At 45.2% G+C, this 15,767-nt stretch overlaps 1 protein-coding gene and 1 pseudogene across 2 annotated transcripts in view; one reads left to right on the top strand and one right to left on the bottom strand.

The window, feature by feature from the left end:
* Window positions 1-6,730, bottom strand: part of CLN5 (CLN5 lysosomal BMP synthase) — a 33,802-nt gene extending 27,072 nt beyond the window's left edge. The window contains exon 1 of the mRNA XM_085852563.1: window positions 6,480-6,730. Within this exon, the coding sequence (XP_085708689.1) occupies window positions 6,480-6,574 (95 nt within the window). The 5' untranslated portion in view covers window positions 6,575-6,730. The remainder of the gene's footprint in view (window positions 1-6,479) is intronic.
* A 4,739-nt stretch (window positions 6,731-11,469) lies between these two features.
* Window positions 11,470-14,843, top strand: LOC147014530 (uncharacterized; annotated as a pseudogene). The gene is made up of 2 exons (XR_015050794.1): window positions 11,470-12,412; window positions 13,303-14,843. The product of XR_015050794.1 is annotated as an uncharacterized LOC147014530 (transcript).
* The last annotated feature ends 924 nt before the right edge of the window (window positions 14,844-15,767 follow it).

Genomic DNA, 15,767 nt, shown 5'->3' with positions numbered 1-15,767 from the left:
CAAAAGGCTGCACACGAAGGGAAGGGGTATTGACGGATTTATTAAATCTGGTATTGGTGTGGCGCAGGCATGATGGGCCGAATGGCCTCCTCCTGCGCATAATTTCCTTGCAAAAAACTAACACCTCTGGGATCACTCTCCACAGCCCGTTAAGCAGATCCTTGCAGGCAACTTCACCAACAACCTCTGGGTCACCATGTGTGCCTCGATTTCCTTCTGGGAGATGGCTTAGTTTCATGGATAGCGGGAGCCAGGGACAGATTAGATTGAAGGCTTTAGAAGAGCAGGAGCAATAGATGAGATTGAGGGACTAATGAAGCAGTGAGGTTATTGGGTTGGCACAACCTTTTCATAGTCCTGAATTTTCTTATGTCTATCTGTTGTGGAGTGCCTGATGGGCCCATACAAGTTATACAATTAAGAATATTCCGATCGTTCGTTGGCATAGAGGGCACACGTATCCAAAGGAGTGAAGAGATTTTTTTGGTGATTGCATTATGTATTTTTGTGCATGGTTTCATTTTTATTTCCTTCCCACGTGTCATTTGCATGGTAATAAATATACCTGGTCTCAGGGTGAATTTCACTTGTCATGGCTGCTTCATTTGGTGGTTTAGGCTGGTTGCAGGTTAGTTGGAGTGTGGCTTAAATGGCTTGGACCACGCTTCGTGACCTCACGGTTTGCTCGGCTTCATTAATAAGAAGCATGAGTGTCTATTTTGGGTGGTCGGCTTGGGATCCGAGAATCCTGAGTTCAAATCCTCCTTGGCTGTTGAATTAACACCAGGTGGGGATGACTCTGCCTGTCATCATTCCGAGGTGGCAAAATGAGTGGCGGCATGCTGGTATCCTGTGTCAGAGTGGCAACCCATCCAGGATAGTGTCCAATAGCCAAGGAGACTGCTTCAGCATCACCAACGCTCTGCACAGAGTATGGTCCCAACGGATGGATGGATGAGTGTTTATCAGCATGACACCTGGTTAATTGGCTTGGCGGTTCCGGTTCCGGTTTTGGAGCAGCGAGAGGTCTCCTTCGGGGCTCCCTGCAGACGTTCTCAAAGTTAAGTTTCCGGTTGTTATTTGTCCCGTTTTAACTGTTTAACTTTCTCACCTACATGTTACTGTGTGTTCCTAGTTCGGTTTTGTTTCAAAAATCGTGCTATTTTGTGAGTATTTTTGTCGACGTTCTTACCTGGTGCTTGAGGCCTAGGCCTAGGCTTGAGGCCGACCGGTTCCACTGTGTTCGATCGTTTTTTTTTTTTTGTTTGTTTTTTCTCCCCATTACCTTCAATTTCTATCCTCCCCATTACCTTCAATTTTGATCCTCCCCACTTTCCAAACATCCCCATTCTCCCAACTAATCTCTTTCTTATCTCAAAAAAAAAAAAATACCCAACAACAACAACACGCTCACCTTCTCCCGATTCTGCTTCTTCTTCTTCCTCTTAACTTCCTCCTCGTCTTCTTCCTCGATTTTTTTTTTTACACTTCCATGACCTAATCTGTTGAACTCTCTCATACATTATTTTTAACAACAAAAACGATCTTATAATGCTTCATCTTCCTCTCTCACACATGTGGTACTCTTTACTGTTTCATAATGCACTACTCTTCTGCTTTTTTAACAGACTGCTCTCATTTCGACCTCTCCTTCATTCCTTGCCTAAAAAATCCAACTATTACAGCGCTTCTTCTCTCCATGCTCTGAATTCGCCTTCATTGCATCCATCAAGAATTGTGTTAAATCGCATCTCTGAACTAAAACTTTTAAAAACCACAGTTTGCCATGGATGCTCGCTTTCCATCAACCATTCTTTTTTTCCAACTTCAGTGCCAACTCACCCCCCTCACCCCTCACTCTCACTCTCAAAGCAACCATCCCACTCTTCTCCCTCCAAGCCTCCCTCTCACCTCTCTCAAAAATTCCCCCTCACCTTTCTCCCACCTTTCATCCCCCTCACTCTTCCTTCTCAAAGTTGCCCCCCTCTCATCCACCAACCTGCCTCCCTCCACTGCCCTCTCACCTCCATCTCTTCACTCCACCTCCTCAAATCCTCAACTGCCTTCTTCCTTGTCTCTTGTCCCCCCTCTCCCCCAGCACCACAGAGCCTTTTCTCCTCCTCATTCGGCCCCCTCCCCTCGCTATTCTGCAATACCCCACACTCCTTCAGCAACCGTCCTTACCTGCCCCCCTCGTCCCTTGTCCTACCCTCCCCCTCCACCTCCTGCACCCAAAGCCTCCTCCCCTACCTCTTCATTAAAAGTGTGGACCTCAAATATCCGGGGCCTTCGCTCAAACCTTTCAGATCTTTCCATACAGGTTGCCACTGACAAACCAGACATTATCTGCCTAACAGAAACTTTCCTCTCCCAAGACGTGTCTGACTCCCAAGTATCTCTCCTTGGCTACTCCCTCTTACGGTATGACAGACCTGAGCCTCGTCCTGGTGGAGGTGTTGCTCTCTTCATCAAAGACTCTATTCCTCACTCTCCATGCACTGCTCTCACTTCCCCACACCCCCAGGAATACCTCTGGCTTCGGCTTCCCTCCACTCCCACCTCATGTTTATATGTGTACTGTACCGTCCACCGAACAGTGATGACTCCATCTACACCTCACTATCCGAAAACATGGACCATCTTCTGTCTTCTCATCCAAACTCTCTCTTCCTCTTATGTGGTGACTTCAATTGTCATCACGCCAGTTGGCTCGGTGTGGGTACCTCTCTCACCTGCCATGGCACCTCAGCAAAAGCTTTCTGCGACTCATTGGGACTGACTCAATCGGTCAACTTCCCGACCCGGATCTCAACCAATGGTACTCCATCTCTTCTGGATCTGATTTTGACAAATTTCCCTGACAATATCTGCTGCTCTTCCTTCGCTCCAATTGGTTCTTCTGACCACGTCCTTGTCAAAGTGGACATCTCTCTGGCTGTTATCAGAGAACCACCTCACCGCCGTCGAGTCTGGCATTTCACTCAAGCCGACTGGCAGGGTCTCCGAGCAGCCATCAAACTTACAGACTGGTCTCCTATCACTACTTTCTCAAACATCAACTCATCTTGGGAATTCTTTCAAAGAAACTTGCTCTCCCTCATGCACAGATTTATCCCCTCTCGTGTTCAGTTGTCTTACCCTTCCTCCCGCCCTTGGTTTACTGAAGCTTGTGGCGAGGCAGTTTTCCTGAAACAACTTGCCTTTGCCTCATGGAAAGCAAACCCAACTGAGGGCAATCTCAGTTCTTTCCACAAAGCTCGGAACAAGTGTGTATCTACCCTCAGGAGAGCCAGAAAACAACATCTTTCTCATCTCAAGTCTGAACTCTCAAACCTCTCTCTCTCCTCAAAATTCTGGTGGCGTTTAATCAAATCTGTTTCTGGTGTATGTTCCCCCTCCATCCCCTCCCTTACCTCAAATGGCCGCACTGCTGATTCCACACGTGATAAAGCTGAATGTCTAAACTCGGTGTTTGCAACTAAATCTTGTGTCCTAAACCCATCACTATCTCTACCCACTTTACCTAGTCGCACCCAACTGTCCCTGGACTCTGTGTCCTTTTCTCCTAACAAGGTGGAGAGCTTGCTTTCAAACCTCGAGTCAGATTCTGCAACTGGTCCAGACGGCATCAGCCCATGTGTCCTCAAAGCCTGCTCTTCTGCTCTTGCTCACCCTCTCTCTGTTCTATTCACCCTCTCATTTGCCCAAGGTCATCTGCCATCTGCTTGGAAATCTGCTAACATCACTGCCCTGCATAAAAAGGTGCAAAAACAGATCCCTGTAACTACAGACCAATCAGCCTTCTCCCAATCATCAGCAAGGTGATGGAATCCATCATCGCTTCAGACATGAAATCCTTCCTCTTCTCCAATGGCTTGATTTCCAATCATCAATTTGGTTTCAGACCAGGTCACTCTACCCTGGATATGCTGCTTCTGCTCTCCCATAAATGGATGGAGGTCCTCAATGCCAGACAGGAAATCCGAGCCGTATCCCTGGACATATCACGTGCTTTTGACACAGTCTGGCACCCTGCACTACTCACCAAACTCTCTTCCCATGGTATTCAAGGCCATCTCCACTCATGGCTCGCAGACTTCCTCTCCTGTCGCAGTCAACATGTGGCCCTAAATGGAGTTCTTTCATCCCCTCTTCCTGTGCAGGCTGGAGTTCCTCAAGGTAGCGTTCTGGGCCCTGTTCTTTTTCTGGTTTTCATCAATGATCTCTCGGACTCTCTGGAAAATCCTCTATTTATCTTTGCCGACGACTCCACCCTCTGCCGTACCATCTGTCATCCCTCAGACCGGCAAGCAGCAGCTTCTTCGCTCGCTGCAGATCTGGATAAAATCACAAACTGGTCCAACACGTGGAACATGTCTTTCAATCCAGACAAATCTCACACTCTCACTATGTCTCTTCGAAAGGACCGTTTACAAAACCCCCCCATCCACTTTCTCAACAATCCTCTGGAAGAAGTCTTTTCTTTCAAGCTTCTAGGTGTCACTATCTGCCATGACCTTTCTTGGGAAAGTCACATTTCCAACCTCGCCTCAAAAGCCAGTCGCCGACTGGGAATCCTCCGTCGTGCTAAGTCCTTCCTCGGCCCTCTTGAGCTCCTGACCACTTACAAAGCTTTTGTCTGTAGCCTGATGGAGTACTGCTCTCCCCTCTGGGCTGGTGCTCCTGCCTCCCACCTTTCTCGGCTTCACGCTGTCGAAACCAGGGCATTTAAGATCATCGGCATCTCCCGCAATGAAGCTGAGTCTTTGGGCCTCTCAATCACCGCAGGTTGGTCGGTGGTCTTTCTTTCTTCTACCGACTCCTCTCCAGCCTTGCCCTCCCCCGCTGCTCTCTCTGCGATTTGTTCCCACCACATTTCCACAGGGCGCTCAAGGTCCGCCAAGAACCCCCTTCTGGTAAAACTACCAAAATCAAGAATCACTGCTCATCTTCACTCTTTCATTCCTCTTTTTTCCCGCCTTTGGAATAAACTTCCTCACTCTATTCTTTCCCATTCTTCCCTCCAGGCTTTCAAAACAGCTGTTCACCACCACCTCTTATCTTCCCCCATCCAAATCCTCGATCTTTTCTACCCCCGATAATCCACCCAAGCCCACTTCCTTCAATTCTCCTGCTTTCCTTCCTGAAAGTCCCTGAAATGTCCATCTTCTCTTCGCCATGTTCTCCGTCCCATCCCCATCCCTCTCCCTTCCACAGTTCACCTAATGTGTCTGTTCCCCAGTTTTGTCCCTTCCACTCCCGCCCCTCTTGTCTCATGCCTCCTTGCTGTGAGTTGTGTGTTCGCTCTCATACGAGCCTCGACCAAGGTATACAAAAAAAAAAATTCTCCGACCCCACGAGCAGTGTGACATGGCAAATAGGCCCAGGAACTTGCTCGGGCCTGCAGATTTAACTGGTAGCTGTGGCCGCTTTGACAAGACCCACAGACTCAAACCGGGCAACCGGAAAGGACCTGTGGTTGTTACAGATGTACCAAAATATCTGCTCATCTTCTCTTGTTCAGTGCTGTTCTCATGATAGTATAAATTGATGGCAGTAATGATACTAACACGGTATTCTTTATTCAAATTATGCTCCGTGCATCAACAACTAAATTGCATTTTGAATATGAAAGTATAAACATGGTCTTACATGCAAAGCATCCGTGATCTGCAGTCATGTACAGTATAAAGGTATAAATAAACTTGGCTCAATGTGAAATGTACAATCACAAAGACTTCTCCAGCCAGAGACCTTTAATTTCATGCTACACAGTCTTTGCATTTCCTTTTATACGTTTCCTCATAATGTGCTTGCGTTCTCTCAACCGATGGGTTAAACAGAAACAAGTATAACGCTTTCGACGGTGTATAAATGGAACGTGCTGTTTCTTTTAGAAATAGATTCCTCCTCCAGTTGTAATTTATCCACTTTGACTTCGATGTAAATGGGCCGTGCAGGAAATGACGCGACATCAAATCGTTCCATCGGAACGGGTTCCACTGTGCAATCCATAAGAACAGTACAAAGCTCAAATCAAAGTGACGTCACAGAACATTTGACGTCATATTTAAAGGTTAATACGTGTTCTGGGCTAGGGGATTGAATGTAAGAATGTGGTTCGATTTTTAGCCATATGAGCATTAGTACTGTCCAATAATTGACCGGCATCGTAATTCTGTGGACACTATTGGAGTGACATCGACACACGAGCTCCATGTGGGGCCAAACATTTCTCGTTTACATATTTAAGAGAAAAAGGAATTGTTTTTAATAACAAATGTCCGAAATGCACGTACTCCGGTCCATGTAATCGCTTGTCTGACGTTTAAGGACCATTGCAACTGTAAGTCAGAAACAATGTGAAACACGAGGATCATCATTAGAATCCTGACAGCGAGAACTTGTGAGACAAAATCACCGAAAAGGAAGATGGGCGTTTTTCCCCAAGTGAAGTAACACTGCACCTTACAGCTCACCTTGTAGTCACATCTTGAGAAAGATTACCGCTGACGATGTGCACGGATAGGTAGAGTACCAGGGAGACCACGAACAACACCGTGGGACGAGCCATGACAATGTGCGGTTCAGGTATTCGCTCGGTACTCCGACTACCAGTCTTCCACCACCCTCTCCTTCACCAGATTCCCGGAAAGGAACTCCCACCGTGTCTCTGAGTTTCAGTTGGATAAACTGAAATCCAGGGTCCACCACCCTCCCTCCCGCCTCAGTACGATCCCACTCCTCCTACTTCCTGTAGGGGATCCACTCCTCCTTCTCCCCGAGTGTGGTTCCACTCCCCTCCCACCTTTCCTTGCGCGTGATCCACTCGTCATTTACTACACTCATTGTTGGGTAATAATTCCAATCGCAGTTATATATGGGTCAACGGCCGAGAGAGAAACGTTGTTGGCCATGGGGTTGTTGTTTTTTAACCTCCGCCGCCAGATGACGTCGGGGACGAGAGATTTTACCAAAGGTGGACGGGGTTATGTTTTCACTGATGTTTGTCTGTGAGCAGGATATCTCAAAAGGTTATCGACGGATTCGGATGAAACTTGGTGGACAGGTTGGGTGTGTGACGAGAAAGAATCGATTAGATTTTGGTGAAGATCCAGATCTGGATCCGAGGATTTTAAAAGTGATTCTTCACCATTGGGGTGATACGACATTGTGGCCACAATGTCTTGTCACACCTTGTAAAAATTGTAACATCGCCATTTACCATATAAGCCGACAACACTGAAGGGTTCCACAAGTTATACCACATACATCTGCAGTACTCTTACTTTATTACACATTTTACAGTATATGATGCAAGCCTTAGGTGTCTAGTGGATCCGTTTGTGGTCCATCAATCATCATTATCATGACAAGGCTGGTGTTCGCTTCAGCCTTAACGGTTTAAGTGGCTGGTTTAAGATCTCAAGGTCGTAAGTAGCCTGTGGCTGCCGTCTGCATAATTTTATAGAGGCGCAACTGTGTGCTGATGCAGTGCCCCCTGTTACCAGTAAGCTGCTACTCATTTTGCCAACCTCAGAAGGATGACAAGTTGAGTCAACCCACCTGGTGATAATTCAACGACACTACGGAGGGGGGGGGGCTTTAAATTCAAGGCCCGGGGAATTAATAAAAAATAAAAAAGGGTCTCTTTCACACGTGTGGTTCTCGGTGTTGTATCATAATTCACTACTCTTTTTCTTCTTCAAAATGCTGTTTCGGATTCAACCTTTCCTTCATCCCGTGTCTAAAACATCCCACTGTTACGTTTATTTATTTTCTCCATTCTCTTAATCGCATCTTCAATCGCATCTCTGACTTAAAAATTTAAAACCTGTTTGCAATGCATGTTCGTGTTCCATCAATCGTCCTTTTTTTCCAACTTCAATGCCAAATCACCCCACCACCTCACATCTCCCTCCTCCTAACCCCTTACCCATCATCCGACCTCCGCTCTTAGCACCTCTTCACTGTCTTCTGCTTTAGTATCAGCTCCTCCTCTGATGTCCCAAACCGTGTGGTGTTCTAACATCTGTTGACTCCATTCTAACCGAACAGATATCTCGCTCTCAATCAATACACTCATCCCCACAAACATGCTCCTTCCTTCCTCTCAGCACACCCACCACACCCCCCAAATATTGTACCCCCCCCCCCCCGAGTGCTCCCTCCTTCACCGTACTTCTACTAAGTCTCAATTTTCCCTTCTCCCATCGCCCAGCTGCATCTTGGCCGTGCCTGCTGTCATCGTCTCCCCTCCCTCTCAAAGCAACCTTCACACTCTTCCCCCTCCCCTTTCTCAAAAACTCTCCCCTCACTCTTCTCCCTAAACTTGTGTGTCTATCCTGAGGAGAGCCAGAAAACAACATCTTTCTCATCTCAAACCTGTCTCCCTCCAAATCCTGGTGGCTTCAAGTTACCTCCACCACCGAAGGAGGTTATGTTTTCACCCATTGCTGTCTGTTTGGGCACAGGATATTTCAAACAGTTGTAGATGAAATTTTGTGGACAGGTTGAGTGTGTGACAAGGACGAACTGATTAGATTTTGGTGAAGATCCGGAACCGGATCTGACGACGAGAATTTTTAAAGCTTCTTCATCATTGAGAGATGAGGTTCAAAAACGATATATAGCATATTTCAAAAATTTATTGGGCCAGATATGTTCTCGTTGATCAGGCATTATGGGGCGGAGGTATGCGCTCGACCAAGTGCCCTTCTAGTTAAGTCTGTTTTTGGTGCATATTCCCCCTCCATCCCCTCCCTTCTCTCAGATGGCCACACAGCTGACATGGCTGTGAAAAGGCTGAATGCCTAAACTCCATGTTTGCTTCTAAATCTTGTATCCCAAACCAATCGCTTTGTGCATCCACCTTACCCAGTCATACCCAGCTATTCCTGGACTCTGTGTCCTTTTCTCCTGACAAGGGGGAGAGTTTGCTGTCAAACCTCGACTCAGATTCTGCAACCGGTCCAGATGGCGAAAGCCCACATGTTTAAAAAACCTGCTCTGCTGCTCTTGCTCATCCTCTCATTTGCTCAAGGTCATCTGCCATCTGCTTGGAAATCAGCAAACATTACCACTCTGCATAAAAAGGTGCAAAAGCAGACCAATCAGCCTTCTCCGAATTATCAGCAAGGTGATGGAATCCATCATCGCTTCAGACATAAATCCTCCCTCTTCTCCAATGGCTTGATTTCCGGTCATCAATTTGGATTCAGACCAGGTCACTCTCCCCTGGATATGTTGCTTCTGCTCTCCCAACAATGGATGATGATCCTCAATGCCAGAAATGAAATCTGAGCCATCTCCCTTGACATATCGCTTGCCATCAATAATGTCTGGCACCCTGTCCTGCTCACCAAACTCTCTTCCTTTGATATCGAAGGACATCTCCACTCATGGCTCGCAGACTTCCTCTCCTGTCGCAGCCAATGTGTGGCCCTAAATGGAGTTCTCTCATCCCCTCTTCCTGTCCAGGCTGGAGTTCCTCAAGGCAGTGTTACAGGCCCTGTTCTCTTTCTGGTTTTTATCAATGATCTCTCTGACTCTCTGAAGAATCCTCTTTATCCCTTTGCTGATGACTCCACCCTCTGTACCATCTGTCATCCCTCAGATCGGCATGCAGCAGCTTCTTCGCTCTCTGCAGATCTGGATAAAATCACAAGCTGGCCCAACATGTAGAACATGCCTTTCAACCCTGACAAATCTCACACTCTTACTCTGTCAATCTGGAAGGACCGTCTGGAAAACCACAACCCCATCTACTTTCTCAACAACCCTCTTGAAGAAGTCCTTTCATTCAAACATTTGGGCCTGTCTGCCATGATCATTCCTGTGAATATGCCTGTTGCTGACTTAATGGCTTGAGTGGTGGGCTTGCGATCCCAGGGTGCTGAGTTCAAATCCTGCTTGGTTATTGAATTAATACCAGGTGGGGTTGACAGCCTGTCATCCTTCTGAGGTCGGCAAAATGAGTACCAGCTTGCTGATATCCTGCGTCAGAGTGGGGACCTGTCCAGGATTGTGCCCAATTGTGCTTCGGCAGCACCAACGCTCTGCACAGAATATGGTCCGAGTAGATGGATTCCTGGGAATGCCACATCACCAAGCTGGCTTCCAAAGCCAGTCGCCAATTGGTCATCCTCCATCGTGCAAAGCCCTTCCTTGGCACACCTAAGCTCCTGACCACGTACAAAGCTTTCATCCGCAGCCTGATGGAGCATCATTCTCCCCTCTGGGCTGGTGTACCCACCTCTCACCTTTCTCCGCTTTACGCTGTGGTAACCAAGGCATTTAAGATCATTGGTATCTCCCGCGATAAAGTTGAGTCTTTGGGTCTTTCGCTCTCTCACCACAGGCATGTCGGTGGTCTTTCTGTCTTCGAGACTCCTCTCTGGCCTCACCCCCACCCCCGTCCCCCACGCACACGCCCTTCCCCCCCCCACACCCCCCTATTTTGCCGATCTCAGAAGGATGACAGGCAGTCAACCTCACCTGGTATTAATTCAACAACAGAATGGGGTTTGAACTCAGGATCATAGGATCCCAAGCCCACCACTCCAACCACTGAGCCAACACCAAGCATAAACAATTATTTGATCAATCAAAAAATAAAAATACCGTGTTTAACAAAGCACATCTTCACTTTTGTCCCCAAATTTCACCCAGATCAAAGGATGGCTGAGATATCACCCAGACAAACAAGAAAACGAACCGAGTCCTCCCTTCCTTCGGCGCCTGACGATGACGTCATTCATCTCCTTCACATGTAATTGGGAAGGAGTGGTGTACAATAAAAACACAGTTGAAAAGTTTGTTACCCATGAACAGATGGGTCAAGCTTTTCTTGAAATTGAGTGAAATAGAAGTTAGAATTGACAGAAACTTTACAGGAAATGAGTGAAAAATAAGTCGGAATAGATGAAAAGATTACAAAAAACAAAAAAGGAGTTGAACTCCAACATGTGAGGTCAACAGTGGGGCAAAAGATAGTAAACCTTGGGGATGAAGTAGAAAAGGTAAAGGGGGAAATTGAAGGGATCAAGAGATGTGCTTAAGACAACTAACATCTGGAGCCCCTCGTACATGTGGTTGTGAACTAGGACCGACTGTAAGAGTAGGCTGGGGGGATCACCCATTGAGGGATCATGAGCTGTCCCTGAAAAATCATTGCCGTTGCCTGATTTTGATGGACTGAAAATATTGAGGCACTTCTAGTGCAATTGCACTATGTGCCAAAAGTTTAGTTTGTTGAAGAAGCTGGCTATCTCGTGTGAGCACTGGATTGTCCCAGTTTTAATTTTAAATTTGATCTCTCAAAAAAAAATTTGGCCTTACATTATTTTATAAAAACCTGAAACAATCGATGTGGAGTAGAGCACCGAAGTGCCTTGGTTAAGTTTAAACTCCAAGTTTATAGGATGAAAGTGGGTGAGACAGTTTTGGAATTAGCAATATGAAATTGAGTAAGCAGTAAATGTAACATACTCAGGGTTTCCTGCTGAAGTATGGGAGAAGCTAGCATTGGAGATGGTTATTAATGCTCTTCTACCTAAATAAATTTCCAATTGGAGGTATCACTACCTATAGATCATTGTTACCTGAGCTGCATATTTGGCAAATCAGTTTACAAAAATCTAGAAGATATGGCAAACAGGGTAGGTCAATTATTAGACGGGTCATATGTGCGATTCAAGAGGAACTAAATGATGTTGCAACTGGAAAACAAACCCATGTAGACCACAATACGTCTGTATCTAACTCTGTTTCGTGCAACATTACTGGGGGCAACTTTATTCCTGATCAATAATTCCTAAAATATTATAAGCATTCAGAAAATGTGTGTCCCCAATCCTCAAAATTTCTCATAAAAACGTAAAAAACGAATCATTTCGGTAATGTCACATTAAATTTCGCTGACCAGTCGATTCACATGATAAAATAGGCCAATCGGCGTTACCATATTTGACGCTCAGCAAAATTGATGACATAGTTTCACAGAATAACTCAATCACGGTCGCTGTGCCATTGCACTGCGAATCAAAGATGGTGGCGCCCACGGAATGCAGTTCTATGGCGGATTGTACATTTTCTTCAAAGTTTTGCGTTATGCACGTAGATTCTACAACAAAAAGTAACTTCATCGTGTTCAATAATGAATCGTGGAAACGATTTGTCGATTTCGCTAGCAAATCGGTGAATTACGACTGCAAAGAGAGTGATATAGTTTCTGAGATTGCAACAAAGCTTGGTATTGATTTTCACGATACTGCTACATGCATTGCGGCTCAGCCCTCACCGTCGAGTAACATTGGCTACCACTACAATTGCTGCAAGCGCTTCTGTGACATCAGTAAAATCAGAAGAAAAGAGAAGTCATTTGCAAAGAAATCTACTTCTCAAAGACAAGGTATGTGTAAACTCATCCACCATGCATTGATAATAATGACTTTAAAATTAACTTATGTAACATTAGATTGGACATGTGAATGATGCATCATTCATGATGATGATGATTTGGTGGAAGACTATGTTAGTGACTTTGTATCATGTTCAACTTGCTGTAGTAGTACAATTTTACTGTAATTTTGGAATCATGGTTATTCAGGGAATTATAACTGTCAATGATTTGATATTAAACGTAAAGCCATTATTGGAGGGGGCGGACATAGACTACAGGAACTTTTGTAAATGTTAACTGGGGATCAGCGAAGCAGGTGCATACAACAGCCTTTCCTTCCATGTCTGTGACATTCAAATTCACCTCATATCTCTTTGTAGCCTCTATAGTGAGGCTATATATACTTTTATGATTTTGTAAGTATAAATTTCACGGAAAAAAGTGAGGAAATATTCGCTTGGTTACAAAGAAATCCTACGTAAACAAACATGGAAATACTGTTGTTTTAACCGGCATCGCTGGTCCCTCTCTCACAAATGCGCAAAAATTACTTATGTCTGCCCCTCCTATAGCATGCTGGCTTGTATTGTAAGCAAAGGAGAGAATGAAAAGATTTGTTGGGAGATATTACACAACACAAAGTCTATTTCATCTAATTTCAGCCAGTTTTTCAGAAATTTATGGAAAATGTTGAATTTTGAAATGCCTGTCTAATAAAAGGCATACTATATTCTGGCTACAAAAGAGGTTTTGAGATTAAAAAAAAAAAACACAAAACATTTACAACACAATATCTATTATCTAATATTGTAAAGTTACATTTTAAATAAATAAGCAATCTAATTGCATTCTCTTTGGTTGTCTTTGCATCTTCTATCATTTCATCAATGCAAATACAGGAATAGACATGAACATACTGGATAACCAACCAAATGATTACACAGAGGACAGCCAAGCCAAAAGCGTCTGCTTCGTTCAGATGGCAAGGACAGCCAACGAGAGTGGAGAAAACGTCACATGTTTCCAGGAGTGCATAATTTGCTACTCAAACAAGTACAAACGTAATAATATAACTGATAAAAGGTCAATTGTAAGGTTAGCCAAATGTGAGCATATTTGTGGTGGGCAGCTCCTGGAAGCTGCAAAGCATAAGAAAGACATTGCACTTCTACAGCAGATACAGGGTGAAGATTTGGTAGCCCGTGAGTTGCAGTACCATCGTGACTGTCACAGAGCCTACACAAGGTTCCTGAGTAAGCCGTGTAAGCCTTTGACACCCATTCAGAGTGGCTACATGAATGCTTTCATTGTATTCAGTGAAGAAACGGTGAAAAAAAGATTAATTCAAAGGAAAGAAATCTTGACTTTGTCAAGATTAAACCGTATATTTATTCACGTGATCAAAGAGGTTGAAAATGTAGATGCTCCTTATAGGACCTGGAATTTAGAGACACGTCTGCAAAGAACATTCCCGCAACTTGTGTTTGTCACGCCCGCCAATAGAAGCATGAGTGACATCGTCTTCAGTGAAGGACTTTGTGCAGAAGACCGAGCCCAGGAACTTGTTGATGACACTGACACTACTTCTACAGAAAGTTCAACAGATGATGCAGAACCAATTGAAAGAGGTAGCAATGGATCCCAGCCAAACAGTCTGCGAATGTTATTTAATGCTGCCTCAACATTGAAGTCATCAATTGACAACAAGAACCTCACAGACCCATGATCATACATTTGGAGTATCATTTGTTAATGGGTTTTCATTAAATCTAAAACATCTGTTCCAGTCAGGACTTTTCCCAATTTCCCTGCCTCTTTTTCTCTGGTGTTGGTGTTGTGTGTGGTTTAGTTTGTGGTTTGTTTCAGTTTGTGTGAGGCTAATGGCTCAAATGAGATCAAGTGCATAAATGTTAATAATAATGATAATAATAATAATATATTATCATTAATACTCTGAGTATTAGTATTATTATTATAAATGCACGTTAGAAATTTATGAAGCCCAACAGATAACATGGTCACTGAACAATATGATTAAAAAGCCAGGAAGTCATCATACACTTCATGTACCATTTGTTAATACGAGTGCGTGGCCGTACGTGCAAAAAAATTAATAAATAAACTTTCAAACTACGTGCCAGAAACAACCACACAGGCCGTTCCTTCGCTCTCACGTGCCCGTACGTGCGTGCCCGTACGTGCAAAAAAAAAGAAAAAAGCTTTCAAACTACGTGCCAGAAACAACAACCACACAGGCCTTTCTTTCGCTCTCACGTGCCCGTACATGTGTGGCCGTACGTGTGTGGCCGTCCGTGCAAAAGAAAAAAAAAAACTTTCAAACTGCATGCCAGGAACAACAACCACACAGACCGTTCCTTCGCTCTCACGTGCCCGTACGTGCAAAAAAAAAACAAAAAAATACTTTCAAACAACCACACAGGCCGTTCCTTCGCTCTCGTAAACGACGACTGGATTGGGGCATTGTGTTTATCTATAAATGCGCATAAGAAATCGAGAAATTATTGAATACAGTAAGTCATCACTATCCGGAAGTCCGTACGTTGTAACCCGTAATGGGGAACGCGGCTGAGGATCTCTTCCCCAACGGCCACGCCTACACAGCAACGTGCCCTGTCATTGGTAACTAAATGGCACCCTTTCCCCATCGGCCACGCCTACGCAGCAACGTGTCCTGTCATCAGTTTGGTAAATAAATGGCCATAACTTGGGAACCACTTGTCCGATTAATACAAAACCTTGAAAAGGCATATACTCAGGTCCCCAGCAATATACCTGGCAAGTTTCAATTAGATCGGAGCAGTGGTTGTCGAGAAACAGCGGTCACAGACACACACACAGAGATCAAGGTCAGGTCAGGTCAGGTTCGATCTGTGACCTGCTACAGGTACCATGTAAACCTGTACTAACCTGTTCCATGGTCGGGTTGTCGGCGACTAAACCGTCTCCCCCACCAGGTTTTCTGGTGAGGAGGGTGTTTGGATATGGACACCCAGCAGGATTAAAAACAAAACCTGTCAAAGGGCGGAGGAGCTCCTTGTGAGCCAACGGCCATCCATATCTAGTGCCCAACTGTATCTGCGGACGTCCTCCTGCAGTTGGGCTACTTCTTATTAGGAGGTTGGTGGCAGGATTTGCACTCCGGCCACCGTAAAACCCTGCATTCCGCAAAACGCAAAAACACAAAAAAATCTGAAAACCCACTCCGTGGGAGTACCTCCTGTGCAGCTTCCCTTCGCAGGGCAGCTCACCGGATGACGAGATTGGGGCAAGGCCTTCGGGACCCCCAATCTTTGATGATAGGAGGGAGGCCACGGGGTAACATCCCTGGGTCAGATTGCGGGAG

The sequence above is a fragment of the Eptatretus burgeri genome, chromosome 13, assembly GCF_056783735.1.
Source record: "Eptatretus burgeri isolate ZD-2024b chromosome 13, Ebu_testis_v1, whole genome shotgun sequence".
In the NCBI taxonomy this organism is placed as follows: domain Eukaryota; kingdom Metazoa; phylum Chordata; class Myxini; order Myxiniformes; family Myxinidae; genus Eptatretus; species Eptatretus burgeri.
This window is presented reverse-complemented; position numbering and strand designations above follow the sequence as displayed.